The sequence below is a fragment of the Lagenorhynchus albirostris genome, chromosome 5 (assembly GCF_949774975.1).
Source record: "Lagenorhynchus albirostris chromosome 5, mLagAlb1.1, whole genome shotgun sequence".
NCBI lineage: Eukaryota > Metazoa > Chordata > Mammalia > Artiodactyla > Delphinidae > Lagenorhynchus > Lagenorhynchus albirostris.
In genome coordinates, this window is record NC_083099.1 from 11,345,710 (window position 1) to 11,370,299 (window position 24,590).

At 36.2% G+C, this 24,590-nt stretch overlaps 1 protein-coding gene across 5 annotated transcripts in view; it reads left to right on the forward strand.

The window, feature by feature from the left end:
* ANKRD28 (ankyrin repeat domain 28) overlaps window positions 1–24,590 on the forward strand; it is a 186,373-nt gene that overhangs the window by 54,477 nt on the left and 107,306 nt on the right. Inside the window, exons 1-2 of one of the 5 annotated variants that reach the window (XM_060149562.1) lie at window positions 8,756–8,881; window positions 9,992–10,075. The exons of 1 other annotated variant lie outside the window; for it this stretch is intronic. In XM_060149562.1, the coding sequence (XP_060005545.1) occupies window positions 8,756–8,881; window positions 9,992–10,075 (210 nt within the window). Of the gene's footprint in view, window positions 1–8,755; window positions 8,882–9,991; window positions 10,076–20,398; window positions 20,440–24,590 lie in introns of those variants that run through there. 3 more of the 5 variants (XM_060149561.1, XM_060149563.1, XM_060149565.1) reach the window with 3 other exon arrangements.

Consider the following 24,590-nt stretch of genomic DNA (forward strand, 5'->3'; position numbering starts at 1 on the left):
CATATACCTATGAAATGGTTACTACAATCAAACTAAACACGTTAATTAGCAAATCCATCACTTCACATAGTCATCATTTTTTCCATTTGTGATAGGAACACAAGATCTACTCTCGGCAAATTCAAAATATACATACAGTGTTGTTAACTATAGTCACCATGCTATATGTTAGATCCCCAGAATTTATTCATCTTAAAACTGAAAGTTTGTACCCTTTGACTAACATCTCCCCTTTTCCCCCACCCTCAAGCCCCTGGCAACCTCCATTCTACCCTCTGCTTCTATGAGTTCAACTTTTAAAGATTTCACATATAAATGGAATCATAAAATATTTTTCTATGTCTGGTTTATTTCACTTACAGTAATATCCTTCAGGTTCATCCATGTTGTTGGAAATGGCACAGTTTCCTTCATTTTTGTAACTGAATAATATTCCATTGTATGTATGTGTGTGTGTGTGTGTATATATATACACACACACACACACATATATATATACATATATATATATATACACACACACACACACACACACCACATTTTCTTTATCCGTTCATCTGTCAATAGACACTTAGGTTGTTTCCATATCTTGGCTTTGTGAATAATGATGCAATGAACACAGGAGTACAGACATCTCTTTGAGATACTGGCTTAATTTCCTTTGGATCCATACCTAGAAGTGAGATTGTGGGATCTTGTGGTAGTTTTATATTTAATTTTTTGAGGAACCTCCATACTGGTTTTCATAGTAGCTGTATCAATCTCCATTCCCACCAGCAGTGTACAAGGGTTTCCTTTTCTCCATGTACTCACCAACACTTGTTGTCCCATCTTTTTGATGCTAGCTGTCCTAAAAGGTATGAACTGAAATCTCATTTTGATTTTGCTTTGCATTACCCTAAAGATTAGTGATGTTGAGTACCTTTTGTTGTTGTCATGTACCTATTGGTCATTCATATGTCTTCTTTAGAAAAATACCTACTTAGGTTTTTGCCCGTTTTAAAAATCAGGTTATTTGGTTTTTGGGTTTTTTTGTGGGTGTTTTTGTTTATTTGTGTTTGTTTTTGCTGTTGAGTTGTATGAGTCCTTATATATCTTGGATATTAACCCCTTATCAGATATATGGATTGCAAATATTTTCTCCCATTCCGTAGGTTGTCTTTTCAGTTTGCTGATGGTTTGCTTTGCTGTACAGAAGCGTCTTAGTTTGATGTAGTCCCACTTGTTTTTCTTTGCTTTTGTTGCCTGTGTTTTTGGTGTCATATCCAAAAACTCACTAGGTTGCATAAGGTCTTTGAAGGTGAAGGTGGTATATGACATTTTGTGATCTCTTGGTGTGGTGTGCATAGTGGAGTGGAAATAGTAATATTAAGTATTTGTTGAATCAGTTGCTATTGTAATTTTGGTGCACGCTTTAAGAATAAGGTATTCTTGTCAAAAGGTTTTTAGATTATTTCAATGTACTGGAGAAGGATTGAACCAAATCTTTCCATTCTTTAGGAACTTTTTTATACTCACCTAGAATTAGGCAGCTTTGGGATTGTTAACACTTCATTTTCAAATCATGAGGGTATATGCTAAGATACAGACTTTGGATTAAGATTTGAAACCAACTTTGAGCTTGAAGGGACCTTAGATAAGATACAACAAATCATATTCCCCATTTTATAAATTTGGAAACTGAAGGAGGCCCAAATTGCTTGAACTCTAGTAAGCACTAGTTTCCTAACTCAGAAACCTGGTAGTTGTTGTGATTACCACCTTCTCCCTCACTCCTACATCCAGTTTGTTAGCATGTCCTATAAATCCTGTTTCTAAAATAGATCTGTCTCTCCATTTACATGCCCAGCATCCTAGCTCAGATTACTCATTCTTTTGGTTTACTGCAGTGGTCCCCTAACTAGTCCTTTGGCTTTCATTCTTCTACTTCATTCCATTCTCTACACCGAAGCCACATAATCTTTTTAAAGCAAATCATGATGACTACCTTGTTTTAAAAGTTTTAATGACTTTTCCATCACTTAGTCAAAAATACAAACTTTATAACTTGGTTGACAAAGCTCTGTGTCATCTGAGTTTGCTGTTCCTCTAGCTGCATCTGCCATTGTCCTTCATGATTGCTTGCTGCAGCCACGTGGACCTTCCTTTAGTTCTTTACCCTCCAAAATTTCTTTTCCTTCTACAGTTTCTCACAGTTTGCAGTTATGAAATATTTATTTGTGTGTAAGCTTCATTGGTGTGTAAGCTTCATTAGAACAAGGATTGACTGTTCATAATTTTGTTTCCTTGACCTAGCAGAAAGCCTGGCACATAGTAGATGATGAATAAATACAGATGAATGGATGAGTCATTGACTGGATGTTACCGAGCCTCCGTTTCCCATGTATAAATTGTAGAGTAGTACCCACCAGTAGTGATTGAGGATTCAGCGAGAATATGTGTGATAAATATTTGTTTCCTTTTCCCTCTGTTGATTTTCCTTTGCTTACCCGGGGTAATAGTGGATTGTTCTTCAAGCTGTTTTCTGGTCAGTTATTGTTTCTATTAAATTTGTTGTGGCTAGCATTTATAATTCATTTCATTTATTGAAAATGTAAGTGGCTGTATTGTACTAGAGTATGAATAGTAGGAGAACAGGGCTGGAAGGGTATATGCCCACTGATTGATGATTAAAGGAAGAGCAACATTCTCACTTAGAGTTAGGTTCAGCTCCATGTGAAAAGAGACTGAAAATCACAGTAACTTAAATGAGGCAGAACTTATTTCTCTCTAACATAAAAGTCAGGAAGTAGGCAGTCCAGGACTTTTATGGCAGTTCTGTTCCACAAAGTCCTCAGGGACCCAGATCCCCTCTAGCCTAGACTCTGGTCCTTATTTGGTTTAAGATGGTGGCCAGTCATCCATGTTCCAGGATGCAGAATGGATATGCCATTTGTCCTTCTAGGAAGTTTTCTGGAAGCCACATAACACCTCTACTTAAAAAGCTGGTTAGAACTTTGTCCTGTGGCTTCTCGCTGCAAGGGAGGCTGGGAAGTATCATCTTTGTCCTGTGGGACTCTGTACTTACCTAAAAACTTGAATGTTCTAGTTGAATGGAAAATGGCAAGAATGGATGCAGAATATAGGTCTTTGCAAAGAACACATCACAATAATATGTTAATGTGTTACCACTAGTATATAGTAATATTATAATAATGAAAGGGTTAACAATTTATCGTTATGCTGGTAGGGTGAAACCAATTGAGATCTTAAGGTAACATTGATGGTCATTTTGGAAGTATGATCGGTAAACATTAAAAAAATCTAGTTGATAAATACATTACACATAGAGAATTAAATCTGATCTCTTATAAGGATTTTGAATTCATCATTTTAAAAACATACAGTGACATTTTTGCGGTGGCTGTACTGATCACAAGGAAATCTGACCAGTAGCCTAGAGAGCAGCTGTTTCTTGATCCCCCCCTTTCCTTGCACCCCCATTTGCTTTTAAATCTGTTCATAAGACTTTTTCTAAAGTATATGGACTGCTGAGGCATGTAACTCAAGAGGATTGTTCAAGATCCTTGAACTATGAGAAATGTTTCTGAAACATGATTTGAATTCACTTATCCCATAAGCTTTTTATTTTTTAATACTCAGAGACTAGTTTGGCACAGAGTAACTTAGCATACCCTAAATAAGATATTTTATTCTATAGTAATCAATCTGGAGTTCACAGATTTGTAAGAGATAAGACGAGCTTTGGGTTGACTCTCTATGCAGAAAGGAAAAATCATGTGTGTCAAAAAAAGGAATTCTGTTGTAACAAAATTGGGAACCTAAAAATAATCTTTCAGGATGTTTTTTATCAGTAAAATGAAGGTTTTAAACCAGCTTTTCCATTAAGAGACTCTGTGTGAAGAGTAGGAGTAAGCTTTTGATAGGGTACATTTTAGTATAAAGAATGGAAGGATTATCAAGTTGTCAGGGTTGAAATTGTTAGCCTATTAAAAAATTAATCTAATTTGGCCTAAAAAGTAAATGCCTCAAGAAAAAACCACATCCCCTTGCCATTGTTCAGCTGAAAAAAGAAGCAACAACAAAAACTTAAGTTGTGTGAATTTAAATTTGCACAATTATTGTCAATAATTTTTCATCACGAGTACTTTTCTCCACTTTCTCCATTCCTAATTTCTTAAATACTTATTTACCTGTGTCCTTTTCCTTTAAGATGTGAGTTCCTTGAAACTAGGGGGCCTGTCTTTTTCAGGAAGAGATATAAAACAGTGTTATATGGTGCTGTTAACTTATATATAATATGTCAGTATTGTTTGTAATTTAATATATTATGGGCCAGTCCTTTTTACCCTTTCTTTTTCCCTAGACTGTAAAATACAATGAATGTGGAGGAATGCAGAACCCTGTAGTCTTACTTCTTGCCTAAGTTTACTGCACCCTCCCCCAGTAACACTTAATAAACACACTGGAGTGTAAGGACTAGCTTCTGAAGTCTCTCTAGAGGCCTGAAAATGGTGGGGACTTAGTAACTGAATGGGCTCTCCAGACACCAGTCTGAATCACCTCACCAGTAGGGGGAGGTTGTCAGTAGCCCTTTTTTTTTTACTCTGTGTCTTCACAAAAGATATCTTTTCAACTCTCCTAAATATCTGTAATAATAATATTATCTTTATTTTAAACTTCACCATTAATAACACTATAAAGTAGATTCTGTTCAGTTCTTTAATAGATGTTGAAATGATTCACGGGAAGGTTAAATGACTTGCTCAAGGTCACACAGTTAGATTTGTTAGGGAAGCCCGATTAGATTAGTTTGGCTACAAAGCCTATCTTCTCAAACACTGTGCTGTTACAGTATGTCTCCTAGGTAAAAATCTCTGGAGATTATTATTCTTGGAAGTCTAAGAAATTTAGACTCAGGGAATTGAAGTAGTTTGCCCGAGGACACAGCTAATATATAATGGAATCAGAATTTGAACTCCAGGTAGGCTGACTCCTGAGCCCGTAGTGTTAGCTGACATTCAGCATAATTGTTTTATATGCTGTCAACTTACGTTGAATACATTTAAGTTGCTCTCCCACTAGAGGGCACGGAACTCATTCTGTTGCACTTTAAAGCCTCCCATGTTTACAGGTTAAAGCATATGAATCCTCCCCCCATTGTCTTTTGTAATTTTGCTACTCTATTCCAGAGTTCTTGTGACATAATATAATTTATTTCAATGAAATCATTTACAGATGGAAAAAATTGGAAGGAAAAAATATGTGTATAACACAGCCCCTGCCTTCAAAGAGCTTGCTTTCTGGTTGGGAAAAACCTAAGTATGGAAGTTGACCTAAACAGGAAAATAGGATGTACCTGCTTAAGTCTAAGTAGGTGAACTTATACACTGGATACTTTAGAACAAGTTAAAATTGTCCATATAAAAAGAGGTTTTGTTTTGGGGTGGGTGGGGCAGAACCCTGACAGAGACAGTAGAATATAGGATATTGTTACTATAGTGGTTTCGTTTTCAGATACTTCAGACATCAAGGTGATATTTTTTATTTAGCCCTGTGGTGACAGTTAACATCATTTTTGTATGTCAAAATATTTGCATGTCTTTAACTTGGCTTAAAACCATTTATATATTTTAAAGTAACCGAATTTTAAGCATAGTATCTTGGTACAGTTATGTTAGGCTTACAGGTTTTTTCATAAACTGATACTTAATGGCTTTTGTTGTTAAATTCTGGCACTCTTATTTATCTATATCATGCTGGTCTTTTTTTTTTTTTTGTTAAGTCAACTGGCTTAAACGTGTGGGGTAACACTAGCCCTGAAGTACCTATTTAAAAATAACTTGTTTGGGAATATTATCACAGTAAATAGTATGTTCCTTTGTTACCTAAACTTTTTGCAATCATTATACATTGTTTATCTTTTAAAATCACTTTTACAGTCTATTTTGCAATTATAGGTTGCAAAGCTCTCAGGAGAGTGTGTACGTACAATCAGTGGAAGCAGAGTAGATTAGAAAGAGCATGTGTTTGTAATTAGGTACAACTTTATTAATTTGCCTAACTTTGGATATAATATTTAATTTCTAAGTCTGTTTTTTCTTCTGTACTATGGCAGTGTAGCAAGGTCACTGTGAGTATTAAATGAGAATGTATAGCACTTAGCACATCACAAATGTTCAAGAATATTATGTTTATTAATAAGAATGCTGGTTGATAGAAGAAAGAACAAAGGTTGAGGAGGTCATGGTATTTTCTTTGTAGTTTTCCTGTGGGGAAATATCCCCATCCTTGAGTAAGCAGAGAAGCAGGGAGGAAACAGAGAAAACCAACAATAAATTTTTTTTTTTGCGGTACGCGGGCCTCTCACTGTTGTGGCCTCTCCTGCTGCAGAGCACAGGCTCCGGACGCACAGGCTCAGCGACCATGGCTCATGGGCCCAGCCGCTCCGCGGCATGTGGGATCTTCCTGGACCGGGGCACGAACCCATGTCCCCTGCATCGGTAGGCGGACTCTCAACCACTGTGCCACCAGAGAAGCCCAAATTGGTTGTTTTGACACTTATTTGTAGCTTGGGATAATTAATTTTTTAGGAAGGGAGAAGATTCTTTGCTTTGGTTACCCTGTGCCTTTTCACTACCAAGGACTTGAAACAATAGTTTTACATAGCTATTTAACAGATTTAAGGCTTTATTCCACATCCAGATGGGAAGATAGAATTATTTCTTTTGTGAAATTCAAGTGATCAATAGAATTTTACAATTATAATTTCTAAAATATGAAATTTTTATTTTTTCCCTTTCAAAATATGACTTGGTTGTTTAAATTCGACAACTTAGAAATTGTTAGTAAATCTTAAATTTCTTTTGTTTAAACTTTGTGCATTCTTGAAAATAACATCTAGTAGATTGAACATGGTCTTGGTAAAATAAGAAAAAGAAAACGTTAGGTTCATGGTATTTATATTCTCATAAAATGCTTCTTTATCTCTAGTTCTCTTTTATGGATTCACTGCAGACATTATCACTGCAGCTGTCACTATAGGGTTAAACATTTGCTATTTTGTAACATATGAAAGCAGTTAAGCTGTTTGGAATTGTTTACTTGCTAAAACCAGTGTTAGTCAGCAGAGGCAGTACACCAGATTTCCTTGTGGCTTTTCGTGGAAAATGTTAAAAGCGCACTCATTTTTCAGTTACAGAGTTTTTTAGTTTGATCTGGATTAGTCACAGAACTGGCATGAACCTTCTCATTGTGAAGGCTGTCCAAATGCACTATTTTTTTTCTCCTGCTAGAGGAAGTTGCATCCTGAGCAGTAGCTCAGCTCTCTGGTAAGTGTAACATGTGAGCATTACTAGGCATTTCATTCTGCGGTTCTGCAGTCTTTGCTCTTCAGACTGTTGCTCAGTTGAAATGCTACTGTGGCGCCGATCCTGAGGTTCTCTATTTTTTAAGGACCTACTCATTTGAAGGTGTCAGTGGCATTTTGCAAGATCATCTGAGGAACAGGAAAGCATCTGAAATCGACTGAAAAGGGTAACTGTAGCGGTTTTCACAGTGGAAGGAAACTATACTGGCACAGAGGCAGATGATTGAATAAAGTAGTTGGCTCAAAGAAGATGCACAGTCTGCTGTTTCTTCCTCTGAATGAAGAGTCTTTAATGGAAGCTGTATTCATGTGGAGATCAAAGAAAACACTGGAATGATAAACTACTGGGTTTTTTTTCCCCTTCTCTTTTTTAAAACTGAAAAGCCTGAAGCAGTAATTTGAGCTCAGATGCCTTCTAATTCCTTCGCAGCCTGCCTGTTCCATTCGGATTCTCCGCTAACACCATTTCTGCCTGGTGCCTGTGTCCTTTTGCTGGAGCAGCTACAGACCACTGCCTGATGGAGGAAGAATGAACGCTCTGCCTTGCCTATGCTGTCGATGGGAATAAAGCTAACTGTTTCTTATATGGAATATCTGGATTATTCAAGCCATATTCTAGTACCAAGAGTCCTATTGTCTCTTGTGGTCTGACTCATCGCATGTAAATGTACTGCAGCTTTGCTATTAATGCAGAGTGTTGTTTGTTTGTTTTTTCTTTCTCAAACACAGAAAGAATTGTCAACCTCTGAGCAACATTTTGAAAATTTGTATTGAGCTCTCGATGTATTTTTTTTCTGGATAGTATCAGCATTAAACCAGTGAAGCTGAAGAAATGAAGACAAATTAGAAGTGGAAACAGAACAATGAGATTTTATTTTTTGTTTTCAATTATAAGCAAGCCAGCTACTGGTAACTATATGACCTTGCAGGCAAGAGCGGGTACAGCTGCGATCTTCTCTGTCACAGCAGTTGTTTCTCATCTTATTCTGCAGCGTGTGTTGATGTCACCCAGACAGTGATCTTTTTATGCAAGTAAATTTCTATGAAACAGAGGGATGTGATGACTGTTTTGGTAGGGGAAAAATATTTTTAAATGAGCTCGTCCTGGACTCAGTTTTAGTTATTGACATGTTGATGTCAAATTTCTTTTGAGTTTTACAGTAACCCAACAGAAAATAACAGAATTGTTTTCTTAGTAAGTTACAAGTATGTAGTTATAATTTTAAACTTCACTTTTTCCGATAGTATTTATTAACTTTAAAAAACCAGCTGCGCTGTTCAGAGAATGATTCTAAGTGTTGTACAGAAGAGGAGGAAAAACTACTTGTGCTCTTCCAACTGTGACTTTTACCACATAGCTTAGAATTCAGTTTTTTAAAAGAGCGAATGAGTCGAGTGTGTATTGTTGTTTTGGAGGAGGTAGAAGATGAGTCTCCTGCATTCATTTCTAAGTTGCCACAGGAAAATAAGTCCCTACATTCTCCACCTTCGGGAAGTGTATTGGTAAGATATGAGAGTTTATGTTTACTGTATACTACTGAACTAGTAGGGTAAATTTTATTTTTTAAGAATAAATGTAATTTGCACTAGTTTCATTAAAAACCCAAATTAAAGCAGTATAGGTGTGTGAATATGATGCAATATTACTTGTAAATGAATGCACACATTTCTGATTTTCACTTATTCAGATGTTTAAATAACATTTCAGACTTTATCTCTTAATCTCTTAAAAAGACTTTTAAAAATAATTTGAGGATAGTAGTTATAGCAACCACATTTCTGTTTTCACTTAGTGGTTTTAAAAACCGATGTAACAGGAATGAGGGACTGTATGTTTTAGGAAAGGTTGACTACTGCCAGCAACACCGAGGCACAGCCTTTTCTGTAATGAATTGTATGTATTTACATGCAAGGCTGTTACATGAAAAAGAGTCAGACTTCATCTTTAATCTTATTTTTAATGCTGTTGTCAATTGACTTCTTGTTTGACTAGTATAATATGATACCTTTTCAGGGAGGCTGTGTCGTTGATTAAGAACTTGTTATATTTAGATGTTCATGTGTCTGCCTCTTCATGTTATTCAGGTTTACAGTAATTTTTGGTCTTTGAATAGTAGTGATTTTCATCAACTGCCAGATTTTCTTTCTTTGGGTTTTTATCTTTATACATGTAATACTAACCCACGCAAGTTGTTTTGGTGCCCCAAACAGAACTTTTCAAGGAGGCCTTCGTGGGCCTCCACATGGGCTAGGAACTACTTGTTTGACAAGTTATATCCCACAAATAGATGTTGAGATGTGACACTTGTATTTGGAAGAGACTTTCTTTTTACCGTATGTATATTCAAAAGACCTCCACTCATATAAAATAAAATCTGATTATGCTTATGCTACCTAATTTTGGTCATACGGTATTGATTTTTTTTTTTTAATTAGGCCTTTTTTCCAAGGAGGAATCCTGTACTTTCATATGAATTGACTTTATGAAACTTGGTTCATGTCAAAAGCCAAGTGATTATCATGATAGGGAAGAAAATTTTTAGATTTAAAAGTTATGTGGAAATAGCTTTAGAATCATCCATGTGGTGTGATTAATGTTTTTATTACTCTCTTGTATTTTAGCCATCACTGGTGCAAGCTATATTTAATGGAGATCCTGATGAAGTTCGAGCACTAATATTTAAGAAAGAAGATGTTAACTTTCAGGTAAAACAGTTTCACTGATACCAGCCTTGAAACCTACTTTTCTAGAGTTATGATTTTTGTTAAAAGGCATAACACAATTCTGTAACAGCTGTTTTAAACGAGGGTAGAAGGGTCTTGAAGCAAACAGGAAGGGACTGGACATATATTCAGGGTAATGACTAAAACACAGGAGAACTAGGAGCCAATGTGGGTTTTTTGTTCCCCCAACGTTGTACTTTGAAAATTTTCACAGAATAGTTGAAAAAAGACTTTGAATACCCATATAACCTCCACTTATATCCAGCATTGATAACATTTACCACATTAGCTTTCTCTCCCATATTTACACAGATTATATTTATACTACATATATATTTTTTTCTTTCTTTTGCTGAATCCCATTTGAAAGTAAGTTATAGACATCATGACACTTCACTGTTAAATACTTGTGTGCATTTCAGATGAGGGTTCTTTCTTTTTTTGTGAACTTGAAAGAAGAGACATGTCTATAAAATTTATAATATATCTAACTTGATTGTGAGATCAAATTTGCTTTCTGTGAATAACATTATACACAAAGACTCATCTGTTTGGGGTCTCGCAGCAAATAAAGACATACTGTTTGAAAATTCCTCAGACTTTTAAAGCTGCAGTGGATTTAACATTCAGGACTGACATGACGGACAGTTTTAGAAAGAGTGGGCGTATGGATAATTTCCTTCCATATATGTTTCTCCAGTGGCCAGACGTTTTTTAATTTACTAAACTGAGGCTGAAAATATATAATTAACTATAATAAGATCAAATTTATTAATGTATATGTTTTTACTGGAAGTGACTGTTTTCAGTATCTTTTTCATACATAATTCAGTTCTCTGAATGATGGAGAGTAGGGAGAGGTCATGATTCCTAAGGTCCCTATAGCAACAGCAAAACAGATTACCTGGAATTGATTGGCCAGTTCTAAGAAAGCTGTGCTCTGCCAGCTCATCTCCAACTCTCATCTTTTCCCTCATTCTTTTGGACAGTACTATTGTGACCACTTGATGTTAAGTAGATAAAAGAGGTATTTATCTTATTTTTAAAGGTTGAATTAACTGAATAGATTTGAATCTTTAACTAAAATTGTTCATCAGTACATTTTTTTTTCCTTAAACATTCCTAAGTGAATTGCATTTAAGTTTACATTTATTGGAAACATGCACCTAGTTCAGGATTTATTTTAAACGGAGCGCTGGTCACTTTACGTAACTGGGGTGTTCTAGAGAGTCTGCTTTCTGTAAGACAGAAAATAACTATAGGGGTATAGACTAAGGAAAAGGAGAAAAAGGCTTTCTGTTCTGTTTAACTCTAGTATTTTTTGTTTGTTTTAAATAAAACTAACAAATCTCATCTTGGTGAGAAAGTTTGGACTATAATCCTACTTACCATGGTTAATTTCTCCATCATTACAAAGTCTCATTATAGCCAACTGCTTTTCTGCCATAGTAATCAAATTATCTTAAGTTTTTAAAATTTTATGCTCAAAAAATCATGTTTGAGCATCAGTTTATTCTCCTGTGATGTCCTTGGGAGGTATTGTGTTATCTGTAACTAGTGTGTGACCCCCTAACTTTTATGACTTTTAGCTTCTGCTTTTCTCCTTATAGATTCCTTTCCTTGCTTACTTTTAAAACATCGTTTCTTAACATCTCCTAGCTTGTTCTCTTGCTCTGAAACTTAGAACCAAGCTTAGAACTAAAAGTCTGGTTAGTGCTTCAAATCAGTATGAGAGTGACTTTGTCTTCAGTGATTCATGGGTTTTTGACAAATTTTTTTACAGTTGCTTTTCTCGTGTGACTCTTCACAGTTGAGAGTATAGTCATAATTATCAGATGTGTTAAGTCTTTGGCCATTGTTCTAATTTAGGATGGTAGTTTTTGTTTTTCTGTTTTTGTCCTCTATGATAAGGAATCGCATAGAGTTTTAAGAGGCAGGTATGTATGTTTGTGTATGTGCAGGTGTGTGTAATAAAACTTAACTGTTTTGTAATATAAAACCCACTCACTCTTGATAGGTAATAAAATATTTTTAAGCTTTATGTCAGTGCGACAGTGGTGTTTTTCTAAAATAGATTTATTTAAATGAGTATTTGAGAATAACAGCTGACTTTTTGAAATTTACATTTTTTGCAGTTATTTTTGTAAAATTTTAGAGTGGGTAAAAGAGCTCACATTTGGTTCTATACTCTATACTGTTAAGTAAACATTGTTAATTATTTTAGGTTAGCTTCTTGAGTCATATCCTGAAGTTCTGAATACTGTGGACCACTAAATAGCATCTTTCTTAGTAACACACCTAATTGATTTTTAAAAAACTAATATAAAATATTACACATTCATATTATTTGGTCTGAGAAGGAAGTCTTTTATTGTAGAAGCTAGCTGAGATGATTTCACCAGAAAATACTGGAGTTTTATATTTGGAGGCTTTGGGCCACAAGTAGTTGACTGAGTAAATATAGGTTTATTGCTTATATAGTAATTTAATCCAGAACAAGGTAATTGGTGGGGGATTGGTTAAGACAGTAATGTCATATCTCTGAGTGAGCTTCCCTGTGAGACTCTTGGCTTTCTCCTCCTGGTAAAGAAATGATTGCTGTATTCTGCACTCAAGACAAACAGCCAGAGAAAGTGGAAAGGAAATTCTCCCTGTACATTTCCTTTTTTTCTTTTTTAATCAAGCAAAAAGATCTTTTCCAGAATCCCCACAAAACTCCCGCTGAGTTTCCTCGGTTACAAGCCCACTGTAAACCAGTCCACCAGCAGAGGTAGAAGGGGATTAACTTTTTGCTTAGATCAGTCATTGTTCATCACCTGGTTCATCCCCTAGGGTGAGAGGCTTATCATCAGTGATTATATTGCACTCCGTATCTGGAGAAAATCAGCATTTTCATGAAGGAATAAAAGGGAAATAGTTGTTTGGGTAGGTAACCTAGTAGAAGAAGATTTTTTATTGCCTAAAAATAGTTGAAATAGCAAACTTTTAGAAGAATAAGTCACTTGGATATGGAAGAAGCACTGTAAAACAAACAGGTGAAACGGTCAAAAAAATTTAAAGGCAGATTGGTATACATAATGTAAAGAACAGTTGGAGCATAAGTTGTAAGACCTAAGTGCTTCTATCTTCTTACCTTTATGCTACATGAACAAATCCATTTCACTTATTAGGACTCACTTTTCTTTTGTAAAATGTGTGGGATTACATTAATGGCCTTCATGTTTTTTTCACACCCCAAATTTGGGATGCTCTAAAAATTCCAAGTGACCTTGAATGACCTCCTGCTTTTGCCCAGAAGGTTTCATTTGTATTTTCAGGTTTATGTGGCCAAAATAATAATAATAAATGACTTTCCCTAGGATTTACCAGAACTTAATGCCATGCCATGTTGTGGAGCCCAAATAATTAAATTTGAAATATTAATAACATATTTCAGAGGAAAGGTATGACTTTATAAGAAGATTTTCTACAAGCAGAAATTGTTTTTCTTAATCCACAGTGATAGAAATTGGTGTTAATTATAGCCTTTATTTCAGAGACAGTGATGTACCTAAACATTTTTATGGTACCTGCCTTTAACTCACACAGCAATCTTGTAAAGTTGGTAGGTTAACATTTCCATCCCACCAATAGGTGACAGAACTAAAACTTAGAAAGTATGTAGCAGAACAGACATTTGAACCTATGTAGATTTGACAGAAGCCGGGAAATAAAAAAGTAAATTGGAGAGAAATATTTTTTCTTTTGCCAAATAGTGCCATAAAGCAATAATTGTTAAAAAATGGATTTTTCCCCCTAAAAGTTATGTCCACATTCTGTGTGGACTCCTACCTTTTAAACTGTAATGCAAATGTGATCCTGATTTTCATAGTCAAGTGCTATTAAAATTTTAGCATTGCAAATGAGTGAATAAACAAGCCTCCCTTAGTGCCATGTTCTTTGGCTGGTTAAAAATGTCATTCGAAGTAGTGTCAGACTGGGGGTAATTATAATCTAGCCAACACCGTTTTTAGTGTTTAAAACAGGAAGTCTTAGATTATGACTTCTGTGACTGTGACCCTTTTTAAACTCAAAAGAATTGATTAAGAGCTAGTCAGTAGATCTTGCCTGTATCATATAAACTTGATAATTTTGAAAATGCTACCTTGTATATTTTACATATTGGTTTCTGAATTTAGATGTACTTTTTTATTCAGAATATTTTGGTATTGATTTTGCCAAAGTAGTCTTCAAAATTATTAACATCTTCTAAGCTTTCAAAAATACTTTCTGGGATCATTGAAATGATGTTGCTTTTACTTTGTCAGATAAAGTGTTTGGCAAATACATACATGTACGTGTATGTACATCACACAAGGAGATCATTTGTTTTCATTATTATTGTAATAAGATAGTTGGCAGTTTACACAAAGTAGTAAACCATAAGTTTACACAGGTTGCCTGAATTCCACCCACCCTCATTCTTCACAGTGTTCTCTAGTCTTTTCTAGAAATTAGCAAGAAGTGCTCTAATCTTTAATAAATCTTTCTTGTGACCACAAGTCGCTTCTGCTGGCTGTCAGTACACCAAGCTGTTGATATTTCTGGAGAGGTTCTTAAAAACCTCCTCACTCAGTTACTTGAGGTTATATGAACTCTCTGTCCCAAAACTGTATGTGTGTACATGGTCTTCTGTAGTTACAGTAATTAGTATTGTGGCCCGCAAACCTCCAGCCCCATCTCAAGTGTACCCACCCAGTTCCCAGCTGGCTTCCACGGAGCATGGAGTGAAACCGGGGAGGTAGTGAAGAGAGAAGAACCAGGTCGGCTTCCACCCTGGAGAGGGTTGCCCTGTAGTTTCTCCATCCCCAGAAACTGCACCTCTCCTCTGTTCTTGCCAGTGCTTCTAGATTTCAGCCTCAGATTTTTAAATTTTCTTCACCAATGTTCTTGTTCCCTCCAAGATCCATAAATGAGCGTATGTTCCATGTCATTGTGACTAAATGGCTGTTATGCTGGTCCTGAAACAAAGGAGGTTTTGTCTAATGAAACCAGCTGTTTTTTCAGCTAGAAACTGGTGGTGATTTATCTTTGTATTCCATTCATTGTTTTTTATTTGGCATATATGTTTCTTCATTTTCCTTTTTTTCATCCTGTATATTTGGGGAATCAGTCCATACCAGTCTAGAGAGAGCTTCCTTATTCTTTATAATCACATAGTTCTACGCTTAGGTGTTTATAACAATTTATTTAACCAGTCCCCCTTTTGGAGGGCATTTGGATTATTATTAGTCTTTATTGCTAATTGGTAATAAATGAGATAAATTCACCAAGTAAACAGACATTCTGGTGGGCAAGCAAAACTTTAATTAATTTATTTTTTAAGTAAAAGGTTTATTTAGAGGGATACATACTCCATAAACAGAGTGTAGGCTGACTCAGAAGGCGAATGCATGGAAGCAAAACTTAGAATGTTGGGATTTATTATGGATTATTTAAATATGTTATCAACTTCCCAAATAGACTAAATGTCCTCTAAGTTGTTTATTTGAAGCAATTTTAGTGGACATGTTTGTATAAATTGGTGGTGGGTAAATAATGATAGTTATATAGCATAGTAAAAATGTCATAGATTGTGTCCTAAATTTCAGCCTGAGCTGAAATTACTGATTGGCCTGGTAAGTCTCATCTAGCACCTCTGCCTATTTTTATTTAAGTTTTATTGAGGTATAATTGACATGCAATAAATTGCATATATTTAAAGTGTATAATTTCATAAGTTTTGACATGGGTGGGTATGTGCCTGTGAAACCATCACCACAATCAAGATAGTTAACATTCCCATCATTCCCAAAGGATTCCATTTGCCCCTGACCTCTGATCTGCTTTGTGTCACTATAGATTAATTTGAATTTTCCAGAGCTTTATACGATATGTCCTCCTTTTATCTAGCTCTTTTCTCTCAGAATAATTATTTTGAGATTCATCCATGTTGAGGCATGTGTTAACAGTTCATTACTTTCTGTTGCTGAATAGTATTCAGTTGTCTCAATATACACAATTTGTTTATCCACTCACCTGTTGATAGAGTTTGAGTTGTTTTTCTTTTTCATCTATTACAAATAAAGCTACTGTGAAGGCATGTCTACAGGTCTTTGTATGAACATATGCTTTCCTTTCTCTTGGGTAAATATATGTTGGTGGAACGGTCAAACCATATGGTAGGTGTATGTTTAACTTTTTAAGAAACTGCCAGCTGTTTCCGAACTGGTTATACCATTATACATTCCCAACAACGGGATATGAGAACTACAGTTTTTTCCACATCTTGCCAATATTTGGTATGATTAGTCTTTTCTAATCTTAAACATTCTAATAGATGAGTATCTCACTGTGGCTTTAATTTGCATTTCTGAGATAACTGATGATGTTGAGCATCTTTTCATTTCTTCTTGGCAATCTTTGTATCCTTGGTGAAATGTCTTTTCAAATGTTTTTGCTTGTTTTTTCCCTTATTGGATAGTTTTCTTACTTTTGAGTTTTATATGTTCTGGACACAAGTCCTCAATCTGTGGCTTTATTTTCACTCTCTTCTGAGTGTTTTTGGAGAGCAGAAGTTTAAAAATTTGATGATGTCCAATTTATCAATTTTATTCTTTTATGGATTTTTGTTTTGGTGATGTGTCTAAAAAAGTCTCTCTTGGTGTCACATAGATTTTCTCATATCTTCTAGAAGTTTATAGTTTTAAATTTTACATTTAGATCTACAGCCTATTTCAAGTTAATAATTGCATGTGGTACAAGGTGTATGTCAAAGTTCACTTTTTTACATATGGATATATCCAGTTGTTAAAATATTTGTTGCAAAGGGGGGGTTCCCTGGTGGCCTAGTGGTTAGGATTCTGGGCTTTCACTGCCATGGCCTGGATTCAGTCCCTTGTCGAGGAACTGAGAATTCCACAAGCCACAAGGCGTGGTCAGAAAACAATTTTTTTGTTGAAAAGACTATACTTTCTTTACTGAATTGCCTTTGCATTTTTATCAAAAGTCAATTGTCGATATATGTGTAGCTCTATTTATGGACTCTGTTATGTTCCATTGATGTATTTGTGTAGCTCAACACCAATACCACACCATTATGATACTATAGTTTTATAATAAGTCTTGAAACCAACTTTTTTCTTGTTCAAAATTGTTTTGCCTTGTGCTTCCCTGGTGGCGCAGTGGTTGAGAGTCCGCCTGCCAATGCAGGGGACACGGGTTCGTGCCCCGGTCTGGGAGGATCCCACATGCCGCGGAGCGGCTGGGCACGTGGGCCATGGCCACTGGGCCTGCGCGTCCGGAGCCTGTGCTCCGCGGCGGGAGAGGCCACAGCAGTGAGAGGCCCGTGTACAGCAAAAAAAAAAAAAAAAAAAAAATTGTTTTGCCTATTCTAGGTCCTTTGCATTTCTGTGTGAATTTTTAGAATCAGTTTGTCAGTCTTTTGGGGAAAAAGGAAATTGGAATTGTGTTGATCTATAGATGAAATAGGCAAAAATCAACATTTTAACAATATTGGTTCTCCTTACCTATGAACAAGTTATATTTCTCCATTTATTTAGGTCATTTTTAATTTCCCTCAGCAAATTTTGTAATTCCACATTTACATCTTTTGCAGATTTATCCATATTTTATAAATTTCGTTCCTACTATAAATGTTATTTAATTTCAAAATAGGCTAATTATTCTCCACTCCTGAGATAATTTTTCCTGAGTACTTTATCCAAGGTTCTGGGAGTGATGAGTTTTTCTGGTTTGACTGGTAGGAACAGGACACTGTTTCCTGTGTGCAAAGCAGGCACTGTTCCGTCTAATGCATGCGTTCTCATTGATGATGATATCACCTCCAACTTGGCAAAAATTGTGTTTTTTGTTGGGATGCATGTGTGTGTGCGTATGTATGAAAAATCTTACATAGTACCATGATTTGTGGCCCTCTAAAGGGCCGAAGTGTATAAATTAGGTATACAGTGGTATTAAAATTTCATGGGGGCAATTAGGGAGAAAAAAATCTAAAAAGGCTCTTGGGTCAGGGTGATAAGGAAAAAAAGGTTGAGAAACACTGCTTTAATTATTTTGGATGCTTCTTTTCATGAGTCTCCAGTGGTATTCTTACACACGTCATGTGCTGCTCAGTACTCAGTGGAGTACACGAAGGGATATTCTGCAGGTCTCTGAGATTCTCTCCTTGTACCATCCTCTCCTCTCTGTTACTCTGTCCTGAGAATTCTAATCCTGGTTTTCTCCCCAGACTGTCAGCTCTGTCTCTTCAACTCAGGGAAATATGCCTATTAAAAATATACATAGCTCTGGAAAAGCCATTGAGAAGCATTTTATTGATTGAAACAGCTGACTGACATTCCACTGAATGTTTTCACACTTACACCTTACATATTTTGTGAAATGGCAATTTTTTATTGTAGTCCAGCAGTATTTTTTAAAAAGAAATTCTGTACATTAGTTTTCAAAACACTGGTGTTGCATTTGATAATTAAAATTGCCCAATCAGGGACTTCCCTGGCAGTCTAGTGGTTAAGAATCTGTGCTTCCACTGAAGGGGGCATGGGTTCGATCCATGGTCAGGGAACTAAGATCCAACATGCTGCAAGGTGTGGCCAAAAAAATAAAAAAGAAACCAAAAACAAAATTGCCCAATCATAGATGGCATCACCTCTGCTCCCTCTTACTCTTATAAGACCTGGTATTGATATGTAATTTTGGTGTTTTATTTTTTTATGAAAAGCAAGTAAGTCTTAGCCTAGGAGTATCTGATTACTGCTAAATTTGTAGAAGAGAGTAAATTCAGTATTTAGAATAGGATGCTCTGTGGACTTGTCTTTTTAATATTACTACTGATAGAGCAATATCTAGATTACAACATGAATTAATACTAGATTCAAAACTTCTTAAATAGAATTTGCGCCAGGGCAAGAATCATGCCTTCCACTGTGTAAGACAGATAGCACTGGAAATGGATTTTGGAGGTCTAGTAGTTACATCATCTGTTATAGATGAGGCAAAAATAAGACCCCTGGAGTTTATTTGGTCACTTCCATTTAGCAGAAATAGCTTAAGAGCCTGGATTTGTTAATGTCCAGTTCAGTTTTCTGCCCATGTTGTCTCCCCTGGCTTGACACCCCTCATTTCTGCCCAGTGGGTTACTATTACAGCAAAGTTCTTAGCTTTTCTCTTGTAGCTGTAAGTATATAAGCCCTTAGTAAATACTTGATAGCCTAATTTGATATAATTTGGTATGTTGGTTCATTCCCTTGATGAATATGTGCCATTTACCATGCTGGGTATTGGGGAGACCAGTCATATATACTTTTTTCCCCTGTTGTTCATGCTCTTTTCCGACTCAGGATATCAGTTGTGCCCACATTGTCTCCAGCTCCCTTTACCTTGTCTCAATTTCTGTTCATTCTGCAGATTGCAGTTTATGTCAGGCAGAACTCTACGATGGCCTACAAAGTTCTCATTCCCTGGTGTACATCTCCTGTATATCTCCTGTACTGTAAATATGATAGGATGGCACTTCTGTGATGAGTTTATGACATCTGGCACAGTTGGCTTTAGGAAAGTGAGATTAGCTGGATGGACCAGACCTAATGACATGAACTCTTTAAATCTGGATCTAGAGTCAGAAACAAAGGGAGTAAGGAATGTGATATGAGGCAGATTCTCTGCTGCTGACTTTGAAGATGGAGGGGGCCACATGCCAAAGACTGTGGGACTGTGGGAGCAGAGGGATCCTTCTGGCTGACAGTCAGGAAGGAAAATTGGAACTTCAGTCTCTCAACTACAAGGAACCAAATATTGCCTGAATGAGCATAGAAGTGACCTTTTCCCTTAGTCAGGCCTCCTTTTGAGAACACAGCCCGTTGACACCTTGGTTTCCACTTTAAGAGCTACCCTGAGCAGAGAACCCAGCCAGTACCGTACTTGGACTTCTGCCCTACAGACTGGTGAACTAATAAATGAGTGTTGCTTTAAGCTGCTGTACTTATGGTAATTTGTTATGCAGCAATAGAAAACTAATACAAGACTTAAGTATCTCTTTTTCTGGAACACCTTTCCTGGTCCCCCAGGTAGTATTATGTTAGCCTAATAGATGGCTGTAGCACTCTGAACTTCTCCTTTGTAACACTCAATTTATTTGTGTCATGTTCAGTAACTCTCTGGAGATACAGACCTTGTTTGTGTTCTGTATTTATACCCAGTATAGTCATCCCTCAGCATCCATGGAGGATTGATTCCAGGACACCCTCCCCCATCTCCGCCAGACAACCAAAATCTGTGGATGCTCAACAAGACCCTTGTATAAAACGGTGTAGTATTTGCCATTTGTATAACGTACGCACATCCTCCCATCTTCATGTATACTTTAAATCATCTCTAGATGACTTACAATATCTAATACAATGTAAATAGTATGTAAATAGCTGTAAATACAATGTAAATGCTATATAAATAGTTGCTGGCCTGGGACAAATTCAAGTTTTGATTTTTGGAACTTTCTGGAATTTTTTTTTCCAAGTAGTTTTGATCCATGGATACAGAAGGCCGACTGTAAGTAGTAGCCATTTAAAAAGTGTTAGAAATGAGTAAATAAAAATAAGGCATAGTCTCTGACTTTAGCAAGTTTATAATCCAGAGTGTTTGGCTGTATTGTTTGTAGGTGTTTTCTTGTTTGTGTCAGGGGTGTGTGGGTTTTGGGTTTGGTGGGTGGGGGCAGTCTACTGTCAGTTGCCCAAGTGCAATTAAGCTAAACAGGCTTCTTTCCACAGTCTTTTTGCCTTGCATTCCCATCAGTACTTGTTTAGACAATTCAAATCACTTTGACATAGGAAGCGTGAATTCTTTAAAAAAGCAAAACCAAAAAAACATATGTGCTTGAAATGCAGGCAGGCAAAGGCTTTCGTGAAAAATAAATCTATCATTTGCACCATTCTGCTGATGGTCTATCAGAGCATTGACTTTAAAGAGACAGCTGGAGGTAGACCTGTTCCACCCTATTCTCTGCCGAGGGGACTAAATCCCATCTTCCCTCAATGCTCAGGAACAGAAGTTGGTTCTTAGGGAAGGTATTTAATAAAGTTTTTAGCATTTGCATTTCCCTGACAACCTCGAAAGCAGCTTTACTGTTGTATTACAAGTCTAAATCATACTCAGTAAATAGAAGTAAAGTTTGCAGGATTGCTGAGCATGACACAAAAGCAACACAGGAAATAATAGAAACGTTGCAGGTGAAGAGGGGATTCAGAGATGTCATTCAGTGTTAAGAACTGCCTAATAAAGCCAAATGTATAGTTTTTTGATAACATGGGGTTCAGTTTTCATTCAGATCATGTTGCCAAAACAGTGACACATATAAACAAGTCTAAATAGCTAATACATTGGTAATTTTATGTAAACCAAAGTACCTGTAATAGCCAGAGTCAGATTTGGGAAAGGAAACTTCTTGTCCCATCCTATCCCAAATCATGTATTGACAAATAAAATATAAAATATTTTAGATGATGATTGTAGATTATCTACTGTGAAAGTGAGTGATTTGAGTCGATTAATTACTAAATATACATTTTTCATAAAACAACAATGATAAAACCTTGAGATATTTTTTTGTATCTTAGCATAATTACTTGTTGAGGAAAATGTAAATTACATAAATATTTTAAACTAATAATGTATCATTTTTTTCCCTCAGTAGTTTTTCTAGAGAATCAATGATTTGAATATGACTTACCCAAGTGATTTGAAGCATGTTTTCTTGTACAAGTGCAAAAAATAATAATTTATTCATTTTAGAATATATTTGTCTTCGTATGAGAAAACAGTTACAAAATGCTATATGTCAAGTTTTTATCATTAGTTTGGAAGATAGATATGTACAGTGAGGGTTTTGGTGTTTTGTTTACATAGAAACTAGATTATTTTGTTTGAGTGTTTTCAGATTGCATTGCACAAACGCAATTTCTGGTAATAAAATTTCTATTTTTATTCTTAATTCCCTTGTAGATCCAAATGGTAGTTGGGGGAAGGGCACGGGTGTAAGGGTGAGTAGTTTTCTTTTCCAATATTGAGGAGACTTTCATTTTCATTTTGAACATTAGTTCAGGAGAATGAATCTTGACAAACCAACAAAGGAAGCTACTTTTCTTAAGCTGAAATATTGTTTCAGAGCCTGTCTTTTCTGCCAATTTTTTTTTAAGGATTTCCTTTTTTAAAAAAAGTGGTATGTATGTATGTATGTGTGTATGTATGCATTTATTTATTTTTGGCTGCGTTGGGTCTTCGTTACCGTGCTCAGGCTTTCTCTAGTTGCAGCGAGTGGGGGCTACTCTTCATTGCGGTGTGGTGGGCTTCTCATTGCAGTGGCTTCTCTTGTTGCAGAGCACAGGCTCTAGGCGCGCAGGCTTCAGTAGTTGCAGCATGTGGGCTCGGTAGTTGTGGCACGCAGGCTTCAGTAGTTGTGGTGCATGGGCTTAGTTGCCTCGCAGCATGTGGGATCTTCCTGGATCAGGAATTGAATCCGTGTCCCCTGCATTGGCAGGTGGATTCTTAACCACTGCGCCACCAGGGAAGTCCATCCTCCAATTTTTTGATGCACGTTTCCTCTTAGTTCAAATGTGTTTTAATAGATATTTTGAAAGAATGTTGAAGCACTCATGTCTGATCTTTTTCTCCTTTCTTGTAACCTTTTAAAAATTATGAAATATAACTCATTTAAAATATGTAGAACAAATATAGAATGTGATGAATTATTTAAATGTAACCACTACCCAGATCAAGAAACAGAACACTCTAGCATCTCACAAGCGCCCTTTGTGCTCACTTTGTGATTAGAACTGTTTCCTCCCACCCCACAATGTAACCAGTAATCTGACTGTTTTTTTTGCGGTATGCGGGCCTCTCACTGTTGTGGCCTCTCCCATTGCGGAGCACAGGCTCCAGATGTGCAGGCTCAGCAGCCATAGCTCACGGGCCTAGCCACTCCGCGGCATGTGGAATCTTCCTGGACCGGGGCACGAACCCGTGTCCCCCGCATCGGCAGGTGGACTCTCAACCACTGCGCCACCAGGGAAGCCCTGACTTTTATTATAGTCTCTTTCTCAGTTTTCTTTTATAATTTTGCCACCTAATTATTCCTCCCTAAAGCAGTATAATTTTGCATGTTTAATTAAATGAGTCATACAACATATATTCCTTTGGGTCTGGGTTCTTGTGCACAAACTATCTCATTTTAAAAATTTACCTGTGTTATGTATTGCTAAAGATTATTCATAGTATTCCACTGAATGCATATACCACAGTTTATCCATATTCTGTTGATGGACAGTTGGGTTGTTTCCAGGTTTTGCCTGTTGTAAACAATGCAACTATTCATAAGCATGTCTTCTGTTGCACATTACCGTGCATTTCTATAAGACATATACCTAGGCATAGAATTTCTGGCATATAAGGCTATGTGTATATTCAACTTAGAGAATGCTATATTCTTAAACAATATACACTCCCATTAGCACTATATGAGAATTTTTGGTGGCCCACATCCTTGGACCATATTCTTGCTTTTTGTCTTATTTATTTAGCCATTCTGTGGTATGTGGTAGTATCTCATTATTTGTAAAGTTTGAGGGTTTTTTTTTTTTGATGACAGTGTCACGTGCCTTTTTATATGTTTATTAGACATTCATATAACCTCTTTTATGAAGTGCCTGTTAAATCTCTTGCCCATTTTTCTTTTGATTTCTCTCTTTCCTTATTAATTTGCAGTAGTCCTTTATATATTCTGGATATGAACCCTTTGTGAGTTTTGCAGATATCTTCTCCCATTCCAATTTGCCTTTTCATTCTTTACTGTGTCATTGAACATGGGGTCTTAATTTTAATGTAGTCAGGTATTTCAGTATTTTCCTTTATTGTTAATGCTTTTGAGTTTTTGCTACCTTAAGAAGTCCTTCCTTAACCTGAGTCATAAAGGTAATGTATTTGTTTCTCAGAGCTTTATCGTTATGCTCTTTAAATTTAGCTTTATGATATACTTGCAGTTAAATTAGGCATATAATGTGAGATAGTGGGGAGCTTTTCCCCCCTTTCCAAGTGGGTACTGAATTGTCCCAGCACAATTTAATTGCCCATATTTTGTTGGACTGTTTTCTAACTGTTGAATTTTGAAAGTCCTTTGTATATTATGAATGCAAGTTCTCTGTCAGATATGTGATTTACAAATGTTTTCTCCCAGTGTATGTCTTTTCTTTTTATCTTCTTAACTGTATCTTCCTGAGAGCAAAAGTTTTTCATTTTGATGAAGTTGAATGTATCAGTTTCATGGATTTAATGTATCAGTTTCATGGATTGTGCTTTTGGTTTCACATCCAAGAGCTCTTTGCTTAACCTACTTGTTTTCTCCTATCTTTTCTTCTAGAAGTTTTAAAATTTTAGATGTGGCAGTTAGGTCTATGATTCTTTTTGAGTT